Source organism: Neolamprologus multifasciatus, chromosome 22 (genome assembly GCF_963576455.1).
Source record: "Neolamprologus multifasciatus chromosome 22, fNeoMul1.2, whole genome shotgun sequence".
Lineage (NCBI taxonomy): Eukaryota > Metazoa > Chordata > Actinopteri > Cichliformes > Cichlidae > Neolamprologus > Neolamprologus multifasciatus.
The window spans coordinates 20,738,913-20,760,089 of record NC_140459.1 but is presented as its reverse complement, the minus strand read 5'-3'; the positions used below and the strand labels follow the sequence as shown (position 1 = coordinate 20,760,089).

The following is a 21,177-nucleotide window of genomic DNA, read 5'->3' as shown; positions in this document are numbered from 1 at the left end:
CTGCGTAGTGTGTTTTGGAACATTGGACATGCTTTATTTCAGAACTTTTCACAATTTATTTAAACATCTCACATATACAAAATAGGTACAATAGACTTTGTTGTGTCATTTTTTGAGAGAGAGGCCGCCTTAAAAAAACCATTCAGAACGAGATGAATTATGTGCTGTCAGAATGAACACTGGGTGTGGGATTGGAAGAGTGAAAAAGCCTGAAGGAAAAAAAAAACAAACAAAGAAAAATAAAATCTAGAAAAAAAGAAAACAAAAGAATAAAAACCCAAACAAGACATCAGGTTTAGACTCATTCCACCTGCTTAGAATGGAGGAATATCAGGGGAAGATTGCAAGACTCCTCAAAGGTCAATACAAAATAATACAGTTAAAAAAAAAAAGTGGTTTGCTCCACAGCTGCATATTAGCACCATAGATCTTTGCTTCAAGTAACCGAGCACCTTCCGATACGGGACAAAGCTTGAAGCATTAGAAGTCATAACATCTCGGTTGTGGACCCAGGTTTTGGTAATAGTATTTTCTTTAGGTACAGGCATGAGGTAGTTTAAACCTTTTTTCATGGAAATTGTGGTTTTAAACCTCCTCTTTGGAAGATATACAAAGACCACAAAGTGATGCATACTTTCAGCGTTTTTATTACACTTCTTTTATTTTTTACAAAAGGATGACATGATGTCCCACAACAAGGTGTATTCCCGCGTCCCTTTGGGTTGCTGTATTTATTTTGCATTGCACCAACGCTCCGATCAGTCTGTTCAGTCCTCTCCGATAGTTGCCCATCGTAAGCAAGTGGATGCGCAGAGAGAAATCAGCATTCAGTATAAAAAAAAAAAAAACGAACACAGATAGAAGGGCAGAGATTTTGTTTTTTTTTTTCGTTCTTCCTCTCTTTTTTTCCGGTGTTAATTTATCATGAGTCTATTTATTTGAAACAGACTGGGCCAATGTCCAAACCAAACTCCTGATCAGCTCCACCAATGTCCAAAGGTGCAATGTCGAGGATGGGGAGGCGAGATGGTTTATTTGTTCTGTACTCGATCACTGTCTTGCTCCACTCACCAGTGTGTGTCTGCAGGGGTAAATCGGAAAAAAAAGAGAGGTTGAGTATTGGAGCAGAGGTTTAACAACACAAGTCACAAAGCTGCGAAGCAGACTGAACCGTAACAGCAATGCTACTCACAGTGCAGCCGTCCTCTAGCACGGAGAAGGTGAAGCGGCTGTTGCCCTCAGCTCTCAGCTCCACATCGTTGGAGCCCTGGAGTACCATGGCCTTCTTCAGGCTGCCGCTCTCACCGTCCATGTAGGCAACGCTGTTCTTGCAGTGGTAGGTGATGTTCTGGCTGGCCTGGTTGGACAGCAGGCGCATGAAGGCCAGCTGGGTAGCCATGCTCTGGGGGCTGAGGGTCTCATCGTTGTAGGTGAACTGCAGGAAGGAAAGAACCAGTGAGTGTTTCCTGTAGAGGTTAAGCTTGTTTTCATTTCACATGATGCAAGTTGCCTGCTCTCTCACCTCAGTGCCACCGTTGATGGTCTCACCGAACCAGACGTGCTTCTTGTTCTCGGTGCTTCTGTACCAGTTCTTGCGGGCGATGCTCTCAGGGTGGGCGTAGATGCAGGTCTCACGGGTGGTGAAGTCGCAGAAGACCTTGATGGCATCGTTGGTGCAGCCCTGGTTGGGGTCGATCCAGTAGAATCCTTCAGGAAAAGCAGAGACTCGCATTAATTGGAGTAGGTCAGTTACACGCATGGCCTCTGTAAATGCTTCAGAACATAGTAACAGTGGCACTTTGCTATTATTTTGAGGAGCTGAAGCCAAGCTTACCGCTGCTCCAGTCAGGGTGGCTGAGCTTGATGTCACGGCAGGTGCGGGCAGGGTTCTTCCTGGATCCCTCAGGGGTGAGCAGGTTATCGATCTGAGTGTTGAGAGACTTGATGGTGGCATCAACCTCGTAGTCCTTGGCTCTCACAGCAGGCTGGTCAGCTCTTTGATCATCATATGCTCCGGAGACATCGTATCCACCACCAGCAGGGCCGGGAGGTCCAGGCAGACCGGGAGGTCCGGGAGGACCCTAACATGGATAAGACAATGGAGTGATGTGTAAAGAACAGTTCTGTAATACCACTAAACTGTCCAGTGTGCAAAATAAAAGTTGCAGTATTTAAGAAGGTGATGAAGCTGTTGATATAAAGGCAAACTTACCACTGGTCCGGTGTATCCATTGGGTCCACGAGGACCAGGAGCACCCATAGTACCATGGGCACCAGGTCTGCCATCCTTACCAACGGGTCCATGGGGTCCAGCAGGTCCCTAAAGAAATCACATCACACAGTCAAACATTTGTGTTTTTATTAATCTACAAATTAAAGGTGCTCTGTCAAATTAGCAGGAGTGTATGTAGGTAGGAGTGGCTAGGAGCTAGGAGCCACATACACTTATTTCTCACTAACGGTGAAACTTTTCAATAGGGCATGCACAGATGATCTTCGATGCATGTAGAAGAAAAAAAAAATAAGCAAGCTGCTGGGATTCTACTCACTCTGGGTCCAGAAGGTCCATGAGCTCCAGCAGCGCCAGTGTCACCGGAAGGTCCCTGTGGTAAAAGAAAACACATCACTCAGTGGCATTTTAGTGACAACAAGTCTTTCCTCTCCGTGATTACATTGCCCTGCAAATGCTACTGGAATCTGTATTGAAGCATTGTTTATGAGCATAATGGGGCTGAGTATTCATACAGTTCTTGTGCATTATGCTGCTGTGCAGCCACTCACAGAAGGTCCAGGCATTCCCTGGAGACCAGGATGTCCACGCAGACCCTTCATGCCTCTCTCTCCCCTGTCTCCAGCAACTCCCTTCTCACCACGAGGTCCAGCAGGTCCCTACATTGAACAAAGACACAGGCATAAACATATCGTGGTGCATTCCTTTTGTAATTTCATTTGCTTTGCTAGTGTATTATACTTACAGGGGCACCTCTAGCTCCAGCGGGGCCAACAGCTCCAGAGGAACCTGATGGGCCCTAGGGACAGGAAAAAAAGTGAAACAAGCAGACGATTGTAGATAAAAGTACCCTGTAAACAATTTTGCTTATATTGGGAAGTTAATGATTAGAATATTTACAGCCTCTCCACGGTTTCCAGGTCTGCCGGCAGCTCCAGTGGGTCCAGCAGGTCCAGGGGCACCAGCAAGTCCCATGGCGCCAGCAGATCCAGGCTCACCACGGTCTCCCTAAGCACGGTGGGTCATGGTGGAAGTTGGTTAAAACATAGTATATATATATGTATATATATATATGCATATATATATATACAGTGTTGGGAAGGTTACTTTTAAAATGTATTCCATTACAGAATACAGAATACATGCCCCAAAATGTATTCTGTAACGTATTCCGTTACGTTACTCGATGCGAGTAACGTATTCTGAATACTTTGGATTACTTAATATATTATCATGCTGTTTACAACTACATGAATGTACTATTGCTGTGTGATTTATTACTGTTACTGAAGGTCCGCGGCTCCGAACCGTAGTACCTCTAGGGGACCTAGAGGTAGGGACCTCTGGCTAATACGGTGGGTTCGTGTCGGGCTTGTAGCCGAAAACTAGCTTTACTTTGAGTCACTTTGCTAGCGAGAGACAGAGAGAGGCGTTGAAAGGCTGCTCCAACAGAACTTATTGTTTTTGGAGGAAAACACGAACACGGTGTACAGTCGAGTCTTAATAGCTTACTTACAACTGGGCTCGTCAGGCACTCTTCTTGGCTGCAGTGGTTATTATTATATTTACATGCTTCCAGCTCCCGTTTTTGCTCGATGACAGCTCGTATTTTTCCTTTTTCTCCCTCCTCGCTCACAGACACATAACGTATGGCAGTCCATTCTCCCTGCAGCACGGACTACACTGCCTATGATGCTACATTCTTTAGAGCTATGCCTGTAGCATTCTGCCTATTAGCTTAGCACAACAACAACAACAACAACAAGGCCTCTCTCACCCAGGAAACACGCAAAGAGAGAGCGTCACCCTGTTACTATGGCAACAGTAACGCTGCCACCTGGAACAACAGAACGTAGCTGTCAAACAAAACCCAAACAGTCCTGACCCGCCACAATATGAAACGGGGAAGTACCGCCGTGTAATCCATTTATTTCAACAAAGTAACTGTATTCTAAATACCACCTTTTTAAACGGTAACTGTAACGGAATACAGTTACTCATATTTTGTATTTTAAATACGTAACGGCAGTACATGTATTCCGTTACTCCCCAACACTGTATATATATATATATATATATATATATATATATATATATGTGTGTGTGTGTGTGTGTGTTCTGTGTATGATAATGGCTTAAGGTACACGACAGGGCATTACCTTCAATCCAGCAGCACCAGGACGACCAGGAGGTCCATCGTTACCAGTGTTGCCCTGTGGATTGTAAAGAACAGAGAAGTTTATATAAAGGTTCCTATTTTAACAGGCTTACTATTTTAAAATGTTATCTGATTTTTTTTAAAGCAAATATATCACAGAAAATACAGAACACATAATCATATTATTTTAGTACTCTCTATAAATCATTCATAGATCGGTAGTAGGGGTTACAAGTCTTTACCTCACGTCCAGCCTCTCCCTGGGGTCCGGTCATACCAGGCATGCCAATGTTGCCAGGGACTCCACGGGCTCCAGGGGGACCAGCAGGTCCAACTCTACCGGGCTCTCCCTGGGATATGACACAGAGAAAATCAGTGGGTCAAATATAGTCAACCAATAACATGGATGCTGTGTACGTTCAGACTTTTGGGGACGAGGGATCTTCCCATTATCAAAAGTGCATGAGACATCCTCCAAAATGGAAATTATGGTCTGTCGTCTGGTCTAGCATTGTTGTCCATGCATATTTAAAATTTGTTGTCCATGGTTTGAAGTGACCAACACTTTCTGAATGATAATACACATTCAGTGGTTCATCAAACAGGTCATTTTTTTCGTGGTATAATCAGAACTAGTTTCTACTTACCACAGCACCAGCACCACCAGGTGTACCACGATCTCCTCTAGAACCAGGCAGACCAACGAATCCCTGAAGTCCAAGAGGACCAGAAGATCCAGGAGCACCAGGAGGACCCTAAAATACATAATCAGTCACACATTAAAGAGCTGAGGATGCAGTTCTTAAGATCTATATATGTACATCAGCGGTATAAGCATGGATGTCACTAAAGTGTCCTCAAAGTTTCAGTGCACCACAATTTCAAGAGGGCTATAACTTACAGGGGGGCCAGACTCTCCAGAGGGTCCCTTCTCTCCAGCAAGACCAGATGGTCCAATCATTCCGGACTCTCCAGAAGGACCAGAGGGACCAGCATCACCACGAGGACCACGAGGTCCATCCTTACCAGAGGGACCAGCGGGGCCAGGGGGTCCAACAATACCCTGAGAGGGGAAGAGAAGGAACGAGGGGTCATGTCAAGTCAGTTTGTATGTTTGAGGTTATTACTAAAATGTAATTTATTAGTAAATGCAAAATCCATACTTACAACAGGACCAGCAGCACCAACTCTGCCGGCAGCACCAGGGAAACCAGTCAGACCCTGACCAGAAACACACACAGTGGTTAAGCAGAGGTCATTCAAAATGTTTGTTGTGTCTACGTTTGTGTGTGTAGATGGGCTGAGCGTTAAGACACGACACACATAGTTTTAGATCTGCACAAATACAAAATTCAATCAGCAGTTCTTCAAATCCATAAGATGGATTTTGATGACATTATTTGCTGGTTGTCTAGAAACCTTTCTGAACTGAGCAGAAACTAGATGGAAATATTTGTTGTTGGTCTAAAAATCAAAGATGGAAAATCTGTTAATATTTATCACCGCTTTTTCTCAAACACAGCGAGCAGGTTAGAACCCTGGGCATTATTTTGGACAGTTATCTCAGTTTTCATAGTCATGTTAATAAGGTCACCAGGACTGCTTTCTGCCACCTAAATTGATCAAAAGTTAGAAAATACTTCTCTCAAACTGACTTTGAGGATATGATCCATTCATTCATATCAAACAGGTTAGACTGCTGTAACGCTCTATTTGCAGAACTATCAGAATTATTATACAAACTTATATTCGTTCAGAATGCAGCAGCCAGAGCCTTACATGTACACGCAAATGTGAACATAATACCCTAATACAGAAGTCACATTATTGGTTTCCAGTTTAACATGAAATTACCGTTAAAATCTATGAGTTCATAAAGCTCTTTGGTTTGGTTCTTCAACACATCTTTGACTTGTTTAGTGTCTATAAACCAGTCGTACCTCTCAAGTAATCTTTTAACTGGTCCCAGAATGAGATATAAATGAGTGCTGAGGTTGCTTTCAGTTAATGTGATGCTCTTCAAAAACAACCTGACCCCTGACCTGAAGTCAGTTACACCTGTGCCTACATTCAAAAATGGACTAAAAACCTCTTACAGGCTTACACTGTATGAGTGTGTATGTTTGTGCGTGTGTGCATGCTAACTTATATTATATGTCTTTGTATAATTTGTTTTATTGTTTTTATTTCCTTAAATCATTCCAAAGATAAAAGGATTTTTTGTGTTTTTATCTTTAATGTCAAGCAGATTGATTTTACATGTAGCGAAATGTGCTGTATGAATAAAATTGCCTTTGGTGTTACCATTAAGATACATTTGAGTGATTTAGAGGAAACACTGGAAAATGAACAGATCAAAAGCTGACAAAGTCTGCTAAGTTAAAACAGTGATACGGTGCAGTTACGTGCATAAATTTACACAAATGCACACAATATTGACTCACTAGTACAAACTAGTTTCTATTTGGGCTTATATAAAAAAATATAAACATTTTAAAAAGGGCAGTACAAGAAATAACTGATAAGTGGCTTAATCTCATGTTTTAATGTTGCCTTTTTTAAAGTTCCTAACAGCTTTGATTGGAACTCCTACTCACTGCATGCTATGGTTGCTTTTAAGCCCACAGAGTTAATGAGTGCGGCTGGTAAAGCTGTTTATTTGTATGTTTGAATACTCACAGAAGGTCCATTGTCTCCACGAGCACCAGGAGGTCCACCAGGGCCAGCAGGACCCTAGATACCGGAAGAAGAAATCAAACTCAGTGTCATATCAAGACTGCTCACCTCTAATCTATAAACATAAACAGTTTTTTGAAATAGCTGTTGATTTTATCCCACAGTGAACACTCTCATAGACGCCTGATAATGCTAAATCAGTGAAATCATGTTAGATTTCTCTCAATTTGTTTAGCTTTGCTGGATGCGTGTTTGTGTGTGTATATGTCCGGTGAAAGTGGTACTTACAGCAGGTCCAGACTGTCCAGCAGGTCCAGCGAGGCCAGAGGGGCCAACTTCTCCCTTTCCTCCTGAAGGTCCACGCTCTCCTCTTGCTCCAGGTTGACCATCAGCACCCTGTAGCAAGTGTGGTTGTGGTATGTAAGTATTGGCTCATCTTTATCTATTGAACATGACATGGGGAATAGGGTACTGAATTTCAAAATGGGCTTACAGGGGGGCCAGCGAATCCAGGACCTCCAGCGGGTCCAACCTCTCCACGTTCGCCCTGTGGACAACAAGCAGTGGGGTCAAAAAGACTGTTCAAACTAAAAGATGGAAGCTTGTGTTTTGCCAGGTTCTGCTATGAGATGTTTAAATGCAAATGTAAGCTAGTGGAACAAGGAGCGATCAGCAGCTACTCACAGAGGGTCCACGAGGTCCAGCTGGGCCGGCAGGTCCGAAGGAACCACCCTCACCCTGGAGGAGAGAACAGGAAACATTTTATTAGCTTACAATTGTTCCAAGCATCCACTGACTTGTCATGCTCCATTATGCAGAAAGCCGAGATAGCTAATAGGAATATACTTCAATATGCAATATATTATAAGAATGCTCTAAATAGTCAGCATTTTCCTTCTTAAAGAATTTTGTTACTGTACTCTTGGCTCTGTTGGCTGTGTTTATAGAACAACATACACAAACACTCAGGAAAAATAATTTAAAAAATACTTGCAAATTCATATATTTTGATTTAAATAAATATTTAAATGCCAGTAATAAATATGAATACTTGTTTTCTGCATTATTTTTAGGTTAACCGCTGTCATCTTACATTTCATTGCAGGTTACTCATTGCTGTTATTTTGCATAATAGCCATTAGATGGCGGTGTTGAGGTTCTAGCTTTAGTCATAACAGTGTTTCGGCTACTTAAAATTTCTGTTTTAGAGGGGTGGGACGTCCCACATGAAGGTACTGAGCAATAAAATTATGAAGGTGGTGTGAACGTCTGCAAATGGCTTTTTATTTAAGGTAACCGGTCCTACAGTGGATGAGTTATGTTCAATACTTTTGCTGGCATTTATTTTTTAAATACCGTAAAAATGAATTAAATATTAAAAAACCCCAATCAAACAAAGTTTGTTTGCATTATAGAACAAATCTAAAAACATTACATTTGGTGGTTTCTTTCTATTATTTATTTAATGGCAACTATTTTATCAACTTACCTTATCACCGTTGGCTCCAGTGGGTCCTGGAGGTCCAGCAGGTCCTTGCAGACCCTAGATTAAGTGAGGAGAGCACACTGAGATCAGGGTTATGACTGACACACTCAAACTGAGGAAATAAATGTGTTTTTACACATTAAGCATACTAACAAAGACAGGAGAGTTTTACTTACACGGGGACCATCTCTGCCAGGATTGCCGTCAGGGCCTTTGTGTCCAGGCTCTCCCTTGGGAGAGGGGAAAAGGGTGTAAGACGCACAACAGCAAAGAAACAATACTCCCTCATTTACACCCATTTTATTTGCTGGTGGCAGATTTCTAGAACTTACCTTCTCTCCCTTGGGTCCAGGAGTACCAGCACCTCCACGCTCTCCGGGCATGCCACCGGCTCCCTGATGTCCAGGTCCACCAGCAGCTCCAGCAGGACCAGGCTCTCCCTGGAAACAAAGAGGATAAACTTGGGTTCATATTTGAACAACATAAATATTGATGTTTTCAATTTTCCAGCTATATACAGATTTTATTATCACATAACTCTTAATTTTTAAAGCAGCTATCACTGCATAAACAGTGGGATTTTGATCAGTAAGCAGTGCTGGAAATTGCTGTGAAAGTGCATTTTAAAGACCATTCCATGACAGGCCAGAGAACGTCCACGAACTGTCAGGTTTCATGACATATGTTCAGAAGTTCCATCAATTTCTGTAAAAATAGAACTGTTTTACCTTGCCACCATCAGCTCCAGGGGCTCCAGCAGGTCCACGGGCTCCAATTGGTCCCTGAGGTCCAGCAGATCCAGCAGCACCAGGGTTACCACGCTCTCCCTGGAGAAACAGACATGCATATTTTAATTTGTGTTCTCTATATTTGATTCTGAGTATGTTTTTATAGCAATAGATTTAAAGGTTTGAAAAGCCTACAACATATTAAAGGGTCTTGATTCATTTGGTGCACATAGACCTGGACACTTTTGCACTTTTGACAGGCTTTGCTACTGTGTAAAAATCCTATATTGCTGCATTTGTTTTGGAAAACAATGTCACTGACAGGTGATCTCACCTTGCCACCAGCAGCTCCAGCAGGTCCTGGCTCTCCTGGAATACCCTACAGAGGCATTTTTGTTTGGTTAGACATGGACTTCACTTTTAATAATGCTGCTTTTACAGTTTTCCAAATACTTACTCTGTCTCCAGGCTTGCCAGCCTCACCAGCATTTCCAGCGGGTCCAGGCAGACCCTGAAAATATCAAGACTCTCAGCTCCAATTGCATCAAAAATTTTAGCAATCAGCTTAAAACGGCTGTAAAATCATGCACCATTTTTCTATATTTAGAGAAAATTATGGATCCAAACCTGGAAGCCAGGAGCACCAGAAGGTCCCTGCTCTCCCTTCTCACCAGGTCCTCCCTGTAGAGAGAAAGAGACAAGTTATCAGAGTCGAAGACAAAGATGATGCAGTGGCTGTTATTCATCAAGATCTACTCATGCGCTGCACATAAGATCACGCACAGCAGGTCCAGTAGCACCAGTGGCTCCATTGTTGCCATCAGGTCCAGGGGCTCCCTAGACACAAGGATAAAGAGAGTGATGCCTTTTAACTACTGAAGCCATCACCAAATTAAATTCAAGTTTTCTATATTATAACATATGTGACTTACTCTCAGTCCAGTGGGGCCAGTGGCTCCCCTCTCTCCAGGCTTGCCAGGCTCACCCTAAAACAAAAAGCAGTTAGTAAGTTAATAAGTACAGATTTAGGTTAACTTGAAAAAAAAAGAAGGATATAGTTCCATGTTTAATTCTTGAAAAAAAAAGGCTTACAGAAGGTCCTTTGGGTCCAGGGAAACCAATGTTTCCGGACTGGCCTCTAGGTCCACTTGGGCCTGGAGGTCCACTGCGGCCATCTTGTCCAGAAGGACCCTGGAGCGACAAACAAAGATTGCAGCCTGAAATTATATTTACTGTAAAAAATCAGTAGGAACAATAGATGAAATAAAATTGAGGTTTACTTACAGAAGGTCCTTCCTTTCCTGGGGGTCCGGAGCTTCCAGGGCTTCCTGGGAGACCCTGTGGAAAATAATAGCTGCCATGAATTTTCCATTAAAGTTTTCTTATAGCAATTTGCATAGAAAGTATAGACTTTGCAACTACAACTTGATTAGGCAGGCAGGCATGATACTCTGAGTCTACACATTATGAGGTTTATATAATCTTGTAAGGTGAAGCCCTGTGTTTTTTTTTTTCTTTTAATCATGGATGTTTGTAAGTAAATTCTCAGTGAATATCTTGGGTTTTCATGTAAATTTAACACTTAATAATTTCTTACAAAATTAAGACTTGAAATGAAGACTTTCACTTTAGAAATTCAGAGTTTTTTCCATCTCCATATTAGCTCCATATTTTTTTTAAAACTACAACTGCCAAATATGCACTTTGAGGTGTCTCTGTAACTTACTGAAACTGTGAATTATAACCATTCAAGAACAGGATTTAGTAAAAAGCTCACCCTGAGACCAGCTGGGCCAGGCTCACCAGCACGGCCAGCATCTCCAGGGGGTCCACGAGGTCCAGCAGCACCAGAAGCACCACGGGCACCAGGCATACCCTATGAAAAGGGCAGATGAGACAAATTATGAGACTTAATGTTGCCTGTATTTCAAGCAAAAAAAAGAGTTTTCTTAATCATTGAATACTTACAACAGGGCCAGTTCTTCCCTCACCACCAGGCATGCCACGGCTGCCAGGAGCACCCTAAAGGAGACAAATGAGAATTAATGGCTGATCCCAGTAAAATGTCTCCGGCTGTAGTACATTTATGGCTCAAACTATTAAAGATGATGGGCTGGGACTCACTCTAGCTCCACGGGCACCAGCAAGCCCAGTAGCACCGAGCTCACCAGTGGGTCCTCTCTTGCCCTCCTCACCCTGAGGTCCAGGGGCTCCCTGAGGTCCAGAGTTACCCTGAGGGAAACAACATAGCAAAACGGTCAGTAAATGTGCAACAGAGAGGTTTTCAGATTTATTTGGATCAAATTCTAAATGATGATAAGGACATAAACTTACAGGTTCTCCTTTGGGACCACCATCTCCCTTTATACCCTGAACACCAGGATCTCCCTAAAATAGACAGATAAACAGACACAGTTAATGAAAAGAGCAATCATCTGTGAACAATTATGACAGTACTGGGGCGTAAGGACAGAGAATGTTTCCAGGTGGCTATTTTGTTTCTTGTGTACTCACACCCAGGCCTCTAGGTCCAGCAGCACCCTGAGGTCCCTGTGGTCCGGGTCCTCCTCTTGGTCCAGGGAAGCCAGGAGCTCCGGCAACACCAGGGGTGCCCTAAACAGCAGGTATGGTCAACAGGTCAGCATAGCATCCTATTATATCAAACCATATCAAAATAAAGATATCTTGGTGTGACCCTGGAAATTTATATGCACTTTTGGCTCAAGTCAGATACTTACAGCAGCTCCCTTAGCTCCATTCAGGCCATTAGCACCAGGGTTACCCTGGAGAGAAAGAGCAAGAAAACAAAGTCAAGTCATTTTATTTAAAGAAAACACATTTTCAACTGATCATGTTAACATGACTCCAATCTTCCCTAAAATCATGACAAAATTATAGGACTCAGAGTCAACTAAAAGACTAATAACAGAAACAGTGGTTACACGTGACCGGAGAGTGACCTTGATGGAAACAACCTTGTATACTTACAGAGGGACCAACGGGGCCAACAGCACCATTGGGTCCGGGCTCGCCTCTAGATCCCTGAGGTCCAGATGGGCCAGTAGCTCCCACGGGTCCGGTCTCTCCCTGTCAGCATCACAAATACATCCACAATCAAACAGGGTGCCGATATTCCCTAGTGGTTGTTGGTTTTATAGTTAAAGCAGCTTAAGCAGCATTAAGTATTTGTTTTGGTTTGCAGTACTAACAGTCAAAATGAGTGTTTAAATGAAAAGCATTAATAGTTCAGGGCTTATTGTTGATTCCCCTGGGGGATACTATATAAGAATATGTGATTGGGCAGGAGCTTGCAGGCACTGGTTGTACTTGTCCTATACAGCAATAAAAACTGCCTTTTTTCACCCTAATCATGAACCTCTCTGAGAGGCAACAGGAAGTGGCATCACACTCACCTTGGGGCCAGGGCCACCGGGAAATCCTGGGGGTCCAGCAGCACCGAGGGGTCCCTGAATAAAGGAAAAGCAGGAACACATAATAAAGTCCAAAATTTAAGAATGAACCTTTTCTGACTTGGCAGGATGGCACATTACAGTATTCATCGTATATATGAAGACAGGCTGAAGTCCAATCAGGAAAAAGCATCTTAGTGGTATCTTCTCACTCTAACACCGATAAAGGGGTTATAAATGGTAAATGGACTTGTTCTTATATAGCGCTTTTCTACTCTGTCTGAGCACTCAAAGCGCTTTATACAACTAATTCATTCACCCAATTACACCCATTCACACAAGCACTTTTTTCTGACCTAAGTAGTCTACCATTCATACACATTCACACTCCGATGGATGCATCGGAGAGCAACGCGGGGTTAGTATCTTGCCCAAGGATATTTGGCATGCAGACTGGAGCAGCCTGGGATCGAACCACCGACCTTCTGGTTAGTGGCTGACCTGCTCTGCCACCTGAGCTACAGCCACAAGTGTGTGTGTACTCACAGCAGGGCCAGTAGGTCCAACATTGCCATCAGCACCACGAGAACCAGCGGGGCCAGCAGGGCCGGGGCGGCCTCTCTCACCAGGAAGACCACGACCTCCCTGAAGGCAAGACAGTTACCTACAATTATCACCTGTACAGGTTTTTATACCACAACATCATTATCATCCCATGAACATGATGCTGACTGACGCAAACAGTCACAAACATCCAAGTCAGATGTCTTTACTAAAACTGTTGTGCATGAAAGGTGAATCTCAAACTCACAGCCAGTCCAGGGCTTCCAGCAGCTCCATGAGCACCAGGCTCGCCCTATGGGAGGGAAAATGGTACGATGAGGAATGTGTCTAAACATTTTCAAATTTATCACTAATAATTAACTGGGAACTATTAAGAATTACAGTTTTTATTTTTTGATACTTTCATAGAGCAGCTAGTTGTCGCCTTACCTTGAGGCCAGCACCACCGGGCTCTCCCTTGCGTCCATCCAGGCCAGTGTATCCCTGAAACACAGGAGCACAGTGATGAAGGCAGGTGAAGATATAAGAAATGTGATATAAATATAAATAAATATAACCGTTTAGATCAACATGTGAGAAGGATAATAGATTCAAATTGTAGCGCACTGCTCCAGAGATAAAACAGAACATGGAAAAGAGTCCAACAGGAGTTATATTATAGGAGACATTAAAAAAAATCTTAAAAAAGCTATTTATAAACTCAAACATGGGTTATAGAAAGCTTGGCATCTGTCTCCATCCATCATAGGAAGGAAATGTTCAATACCTAACACCTTTCCGTGAAGCACTTTTGCAATCCAGTTATGTTAACAGCTAACATTAGGAATTCAGGAGGTTAGGTCCATAATAACTCCCTGTGGAGGTAATTACGATGCTCTATATAACTTAAGTCCAATTTCTAAGGAGCACAGGTGTGTCTCCACCTTCACTTTCTTCTTTTTAGCACTTTGTTTGAGCTCTCAGGTGTCCACAAAGGATCGGGTAAAGTTAAAGCAGAGGGAAAAAAATCAGCACTCACTCTGTGTCCCTTCATTCCTGGAAGTCCAGGGGTTCCAGGGAATCCACGAGCACCCTGCAAATCAAACACAAAGAACATATTAAGTACTTCACATCTGCAAATCCATCTCTTGCTTATATCTATTTGTGGTTATCGTGGTGCAAATCTCTTACCTGAGGGCCGGGGACACCTCTGTCTCCGGGCTTGCCAGGTCTGCCATTGTTACCCTGTGAATCAATGAAATAGACTTTAGGCCACAACAAAAAACTACCGCAGCCACTCACAAAATATTCACAGAAGAGTGGCAACAAAAATGATTTTGCATTTTGAACAGCAGTTACACTAATGTGTACGTACATCTTCTCCAGCTTTGCCAGGAGGTCCAGGAGGGCCACGAGGACCAACAGCGCCCTAGGAAAGCAAACCAGAGGATTAAGATCTCCAGGATGAACTTTTAAGTCGACATTGAAAGAAGTGTAAATGTTTAGGAGGATGATCTTACGGCCTGTCCGGGCTCTCCAGGCTCACCAGGGTGTCCTGTCTGTCCATGAGGTCCCTGAAGTCCCTGTTGAATGAGAGGCGATGCAGCATTTAGTCATAAAAATCTTTAAAAAGACAGTTATATGGGTTTAATTTTCGCACATATTTATACTTACAGAATTTCCAGGAGGTCCGGGAGGGCCTCTTGGTCCCATCACACCCTGAAAAGAAGAAAAGAAGTAAACAATCAATCATCAGCTCTCAGTTAGATTGTCATTAAAACATTTTGTGGTGACTGAAATCAAAATTTAAACACATGAAATACACGAAACTTTCCATGCACTGTAGTCATCCCAAATTATATATGTAAAAATATTAGTTTTTGTGACATATGGGCTAGTGTTGTTGTGTGGCAATGAAGAGAGGAGTCCTCACCACAGGATCAGGGGCTTTTACACCATCGTACTGAGCAGCAAAGTTCTGTTGAACAGAAGAAAGCACAGATTAATACTTATGTATTCATAATGAACACTTTTCTATAGCAAAAGGGCATTAGGACCAAAGTAATTCAGATTTCCAGTTCCAGTAGTTCCTGTTGTTCAAACTTGTCTCACAATCAGCAGCCACAGACTACTGCAAACATGCGCTTTATTCACCTGAAGAGTTTCTTAAAACACTAAAGTTACCACCGAACAGCTTTATGAGTGGTAACCAGGCATGTGGTATCTCTTTTTTTAAAACGCCTTGAGGCAAAATGGGTAAATGACAAAAAGGTCAAAGGTTACAGGGTTAATTAAGGAGACAGAGAGGGGCAACCAGAGGTCAAAAAAATAAAAGAAGCTATACGCTTTTTACGGCTGGTTTCATGTTTGTTTCCTATGAACGGCTTGTCATTTTTTCCTCAAAGATGCTTTATCAGCATTATTTAGAGCACATTTGCAGTAAACACCATCTACGCAGGCTGTTTATTCTCTACTTACTCCTCCAAGTCCAGGGGGACCAGGGGGGCCAGCGGGGCCAGGAGGTCCGGGTAAACCATCTTTTCCATTTGGGCCGGGAGGACCCTGTAAAATAGAGATGACATGAGTTGGTAAACACTGTTATTATTGAACGATGAGCTGCTGAGATTTAAGGAGGCGACGCTTGTCTGTTTTTATCTCGCAAGCTCTTATTTTGAAAAAATAAAGGCGTTTTAAATTGTAAAAATAAATCAGTGAATAAGTCTGCCACACTGTCGTATCAAAGATATCAGAGGCATTCTCATATGTTACAATTAAGAAAAATAGTGCCATTGGAAATGTAAACAAAGGGGTGTGGCCTGCCAAGGTTAACAGGTCAGGTGACGTTGACAAAAACGTTGCCAAAGATGCCTCATGAGTGTAAATGATCAAATACTTCAGTGGCATGTTAGCGTGTCTATCACAGACAGAGCAGTTTTGCATCTGCTTACCCGGTCACCTCGAGGTCCTTTCGCTCCTCCTGGACCCTGCGGCACAAAAGTCATTCAGTCAGACCAAAAACATGGAGCAGATGGCCTCAGTTTGTTACTTCAACAGCATTTCATTTCAAAACTATCTCCACACTAAAGCGGGCCACCGCTTCTGATCTGAAAACCAGATGCATGCAACATGGACTTAAACTGTAATTTAAAACAATCTGGGATTTCTTGTATCCTCAGAGGATAAGCAAGTCAAGAAAAATAAAGGGAAACAAAAGAAAACAGAAAAACTGAGTGATTGAACCAGTCATCATGAAGGTGGCATTTGAACTTTCCTAATAGAAACTGTGCTTCATGCATCTTAGACACAATTCAAACAAGCCAGAGGTCCAACATTATGCATTATTGCCTCAATTCAGATAAATAGAAGATCTTTTCAGTCTTTTCAGGGTTCCATGCAACAATTTAATGAGCTGGCAATCCCACTCATTCAGATTATTGCCTTCTATTCTTGTGTGTGACTGCAACGAGGACTGGCCATTGTTCTAAAATAATGCCGCATGCAGACGTGCTGTCACAGTGACATGTGAATCACGCTCGTTCAGATAAACTAATGTGAGAACCCAGGAGGACAATGTGCATGTGGTCAACATGCGCACATCAGAGATGCTGAGAGGCAACAAAATGAAACATCCAAAACCAGACTGGACAATCACTCAGGAGTATGAGCATGTTAGTCCATGGAACAGCTATCACGTTACCACAACCACACCATGCACAGTGTGCCTGGACGTGGTGAAGCTGTAAACACCAAATGCAGTGGGTGCTTAGTTTCAGGCAATCTCAGCTATGAGCAGAAGAATTCCCAAATTCAATCTTAAATCAGGATCAGAGGGAGACTCCAAACGGAGCCAAAGCCAGCTGTTATAGGGGCAAACCTCCCTCTCTGGCTCCTCACTGCTGTCCTCAGAAAAGGTCCTTTGTACCAGGCCCCATGGGTACCTCAGCCCTGTGGTTTTAGCTTTCATTGACACAAACTTAAGCCAATAGGACCCTCACCTATTCATGGACAGGAAGGGAGAAAACTTCAAGAAATAACTCAGCTCAGGGTCTGAAAATTCCTAACGGCACTCCTCTGCCATAATTCAGATTGCTTGAATGGTTAAAAGATGACAGAAACCTTCATTCACGGGCTGTTTCAGAGATTGTGGAAGAAAAATGGAAAAAACTTTAAGGTATGTTGTTTTCATGGTAGCATGCACGTGTACTAACCGCAACTGTGGCATTGTAGAGATGAGGATGAGGAGGGAGAGGCAGAAGAGGGGGGCAGGGAGAGAAAAAGGGAATACGCCGTTAGAACATAATAATAATTTTAGGGCAAAACCTGAAAAAGAAACAAAGCAGTTTTCATCTTCTACTTAATGCTTCATGGTTGAATCTGCCTAAGATCTTCATATTGGAATGCTGAGTGTGTTATTTCAGGTTTAAAAAATTCTGGAGACTGTGTTCAAGTCAGTACATTCAAAACTAGAAAAAGTGACTTTTCAAACAGTGCTTTTCTTTTTCTTTCACTGTGTCACACAGTCGGGGGCTTTTTACACTACGCTGATCGGGTGTGTCTGTAAATGCTGAGCAGACGCTTCTGTGCAGGCCTAAAATAAGCATCCTTCCTGCATGTTTTACTCGCTGCATAACATGTCCCAGCCTCTCTTAAAAGTGTAGCTGAGGGCCATGCCTGCACAGTTTGTGAATCACAGCAAACTTCGTCAAACTGTCGGTAATGAATGTGAATGTCATTGTTGGAGCATTCCACATGTTCAAGCTCCAGCTACGAGCAAGCCTGGACAGGTCGCTTATGCCCTAGGGAAATGAATAGTTGGCCTGCTGCAACATAGAAGACAAGACCTACATGATTTGTGATAAGAATGTATTAATTACTCCTGTCTTACTGCTTTTGCTGCAAAAATATTATAATGTGTGATTTTTCTCTGTTTTTTTCAAGGGTTGTTTAAAAACTGGTGACTTCATTCTTTAATGGTGCCTTGTGTTTTGCGTCTCTCTTCTGCACTGTGTTGCAGCTGCTCTCCACGACTCTGGACCAGCTGGTCACGGTTAGAGGTTGGCACAGCTGGGACCTCCCCGTGAACTCTAAAACGTTATATCCTATCTGGACCACGAGGTGGCGCACTTGGCGGTTGAAAAGGGATGTGAGACTATTTATTTGCCCATTTCATGTAATATAATAATGCCAAATTTGTCATGATGTGTTACCTGTATAATCATCTTTTAATCTATAAAACCGCTGTATGTTAAATGTATGCTGAACTATACTGCCATTAACTGCAAGGTAGGCTGCTCAAAAAGTACTTTAAGAATCTAAATGTAATTATAAGAGAAAACGTGTTATCGTTTAGTGTCATTTCTGCTTTAGTTTTATAAATGGGGGTTGGAGATAACGCAGATGGTGGCGAGTAGATGTTTGCACCCATGACCACCAGGGGGAGACATTAGAGTTTCCTATAATAAAGCTCATTCCCTGGACGTCTGGATGGAACAATGTGTACAACGCCCCAACAAAAGCTTTTCATCCTATTCCTGAAAGAAAACCTACATTTCGACTCATTTCATTAACTTCACATGCATTACAACAACAAAAAAGAAAAACCCTCTAGACGTTCCTCTTTTAAAGGAACCAAACTTTCTTTTCTCTCTCTTTCCCTTTACGGAAACTAATCAAATCATGATAACTGGGTCCTTGGAAAAAGTGAAGAATCCTCTGCATGAGCTCAATCCGTTGAGTTTTATTCAGCAGGGCTTAAAGCTGTCTTCGGCTTGACCTCGATGTAAGTCCCAAACAAAAGCCAAGATCCTCAAGAAAAAAAAATATCCATCACAGAAGAAAAAAGAGCAGATATTCAAACTTACATTGACATGATGCTAGGTATGAAGTTACTGCAAGCAGCAACAGAATCCGGGTATCCACAAAGCTGAGCATGTCTAAGCAGACATGCAGACTCCTTGTGCTGCTGAGCCCCTGTTTTTAAACCACCTTCAGGCAGACATACAGTTGTGGTGACACGAGTAACTCCAAACTTAGCAGAAACCTGCTGCCGTGATGCTAGAATAATAAAGTCCCATCAGGCTTATTTATACGACAGGAGGGTCCCTGGTCTGCGTGTCAAAAGTCAGCCCACCGGCCAATGAGAGAAGAGAAACCCAATCTAACTTCCATCCCTCCGCAGCTCAGGCTTAGTCATGTGGTGCTGCATCTCCCTGCCTCCTCTCCACCAGAACCCGTTTGGCAACGCTCTGGCGATGATGACGAGTGCAACGTTTTAATTAGATCCATTCTTTTTGAGGACGTGGACAGCGTAGAGGTTTAAAAGGGAGATGAAGGCCTACTTTTTCCCTCTTTTTTTACGGGCTGCAGGGAATCCGTACTGTCTCTGCGCTAAGAGGAGCAGGAGATTCAACTTGAGATTTCTGTGCGTAAATTATGGGCACATTTCAGGGGCGCGTTGGCGGGCATCATTTGGCACCAACTAGATCAGAGTCCTTCGTTTCTGCGCTGCATTCTACAGAAACAAACTTAACTTAGAGAGAGAGGGTTTTGTGTTATCTTTTCATGTTGGAGTTTAATTGGCCTCTTTTATTTGCCTCTTTATACTCACCGATTTATCGAGAAATAGTTGTATGATACCTTCATTTTACATAGTTTTCACTTTTCCTTTTTTTTCTTGTGTTGTTTCCATCTACCAAGCTGTCACACTGCCCAAAAAAGAAAAAGTTTGGGTCGTGATTCATTTTTGCACACCCACCAAGCATTTCAACTTCAAATTTCCATTGCCTTTCAAAGTAAAACTGACAAAAAAAAATCAATTTTCTTCTCAGAGTTTTCATAATAAACCAAAAGCACTCAAGCAGTCACTCAGCGAAAGCCTGTCAGTGGCAGGCTTTACATATAATGCAAACACACTATTCTACAGCTTCAGGCTGACAAAAGACAGGTGTGAGGAGGAGGAGAACTCTAGTTTCAACCCCTCTTTCCCTTTCTCCCTCTCTGAGCAGCTCTTACCTGCCCACATGACCAGACATGTCATCTACTCTACTGCCACTCCAACAACACTCAGCGTGGCCCTCACACTGCCTCATGCCACACATTCACTGTCCATTTGATTAAGCAAAGTGCACAACACTTTATCCTATGGCCAAAAGCAATCATGAAATCCAGGTTTAAACAACTTTCACAGACCAGCAATACTACACTGCAATACTAAGAAGGCACCAGGTTACATCCTGGTACAGTTCTGTTAGAGTGCACTCCTCTGGCCTCTTCCTTTCCTCTTCTCCGACGTGTTATCCGTATTCCCCTTATGCAGCAGATTTGTGTGTTGTTTTTTTTTTTAAATTTTTTTAGAGTAACTGTTGGACACTCCTGACAACCTCACCTTAACTCTTTATTTATTCAATGTACACCGCAGAGATAGAAAGAAATCAAAGAAGAAGAAAAGGTGGGGCAGTAGAGAGACAGAGGGAGAAAGAGAGATCAAATATGTTTTAAAGATGGCAGGGCTCCCACTCACTGCAGAGTTACGTTCTCATGTTTGCTGAGGATCCCAAGTAGCTGGAGAGGAGCAGACAGTCTGCGTAGGAAATCAAAGATGGCTCCCAAGCTCCACATCATCAGCCTTTTTTCTCTCTGTACAGCCATGCTCCAAGAGAAACAGCTGATCATATTTGCAGGCCACTCCTGCAAATATATGCATTGTATTTGCTTTCAAAATATCATTTTTTGGAAACATTTATTTGAAGATTATAAAAATGAAAGAAAAAGAAAATCTCTGTGAGGGTCACGGGCAGGGCAGCATGTAAGTTATGCAGTGGTAACTAGCTGAGAGAACACTTTTCAAGTAAAATGAAGCCTATTTGAGCAAAAATGCCTTTGTGGCAAAATGTGAACGTGAATTGAACTCAAGCCAGATTTGATGTATTCCTCTTGGAGATGTGTAA

At 42.7% G+C, this 21,177-nt stretch overlaps 1 protein-coding gene across 2 annotated transcripts; it reads right to left on the bottom strand.

Annotated features, from left to right (window-relative positions):
- Positions 1-8: 8 nt before the first annotated feature.
- On the bottom strand, positions 9-19,304 carry col1a2 (collagen, type I, alpha 2). 2 transcript variants are annotated; one of them, XM_085147858.1, is made up of 50 exons: positions 19,093-19,304; positions 18,468-18,469; positions 16,180-16,215; positions 15,710-15,793; positions 15,165-15,209; positions 14,906-14,950; positions 14,752-14,805; positions 14,607-14,660; positions 14,423-14,476; positions 14,271-14,324; positions 13,682-13,735; positions 13,500-13,544; positions 13,235-13,333; positions 12,692-12,745; positions 12,267-12,365; positions 12,017-12,061; positions 11,793-11,891; positions 11,613-11,666; positions 11,403-11,510; positions 11,247-11,300; positions 11,056-11,154; positions 10,563-10,616; positions 10,371-10,469; positions 10,211-10,264; positions 10,062-10,115; positions 9,906-9,959; positions 9,736-9,789; positions 9,613-9,657; positions 9,279-9,377; positions 8,883-8,990; positions 8,727-8,780; positions 8,554-8,607; positions 7,749-7,802; positions 7,558-7,611; positions 7,353-7,460; positions 7,068-7,121; positions 5,556-5,609; positions 5,290-5,451; positions 5,036-5,143; positions 4,631-4,738; positions 4,390-4,443; positions 3,131-3,238; positions 2,976-3,029; positions 2,782-2,889; positions 2,550-2,603; positions 2,213-2,320; positions 1,835-2,081; positions 1,523-1,707; positions 1,193-1,435; positions 9-1,081 (listed from the first exon to the last, which is right to left on the bottom strand). In XM_085147858.1, the coding sequence occupies exons 1-50, from the start codon at positions 19,160-19,162 to the stop codon at positions 935-937; spliced, it is 4,047 nt and encodes a 1,348-aa protein (XP_085003984.1). In that variant the 5' UTR covers positions 19,163-19,304; the 3' UTR covers positions 9-934. The 2 variants fall into 2 exon arrangements, with proteins under 2 accessions (XP_085003984.1, XP_085003983.1); XM_085147857.1 differs by lacking the exons at positions 18,468-18,469; positions 19,093-19,304 and having other exon boundaries at positions 14,752-14,814; positions 16,180-16,320.
- Between the last annotated feature and the right edge of the window lie 1,873 nt (positions 19,305-21,177).

Excerpts from the sequence above, each read along its gene's own strand:
- col1a2 (XM_085147858.1), bottom strand. The coding sequence starts at position 19,162 with ATGCTCAGCTTTGTGGATACCCGGATTCTGTTGCTGCTTGCAGTAACT. Across the intron at positions 11,511-11,612 it reads GTGGTCCCAAAGGAGAACCT|GGTAACTCTGGACCTCAGGG; the intron begins GTAAGTTTATGT and ends TGTTTCCCTCAG. Across the intron at positions 1,708-1,834 it reads CCACCCTGACTGGAGCAGCG|GATTCTACTGGATCGACCCC; the intron begins GTAAGCTTGGCT and ends CTTTTCCTGAAG.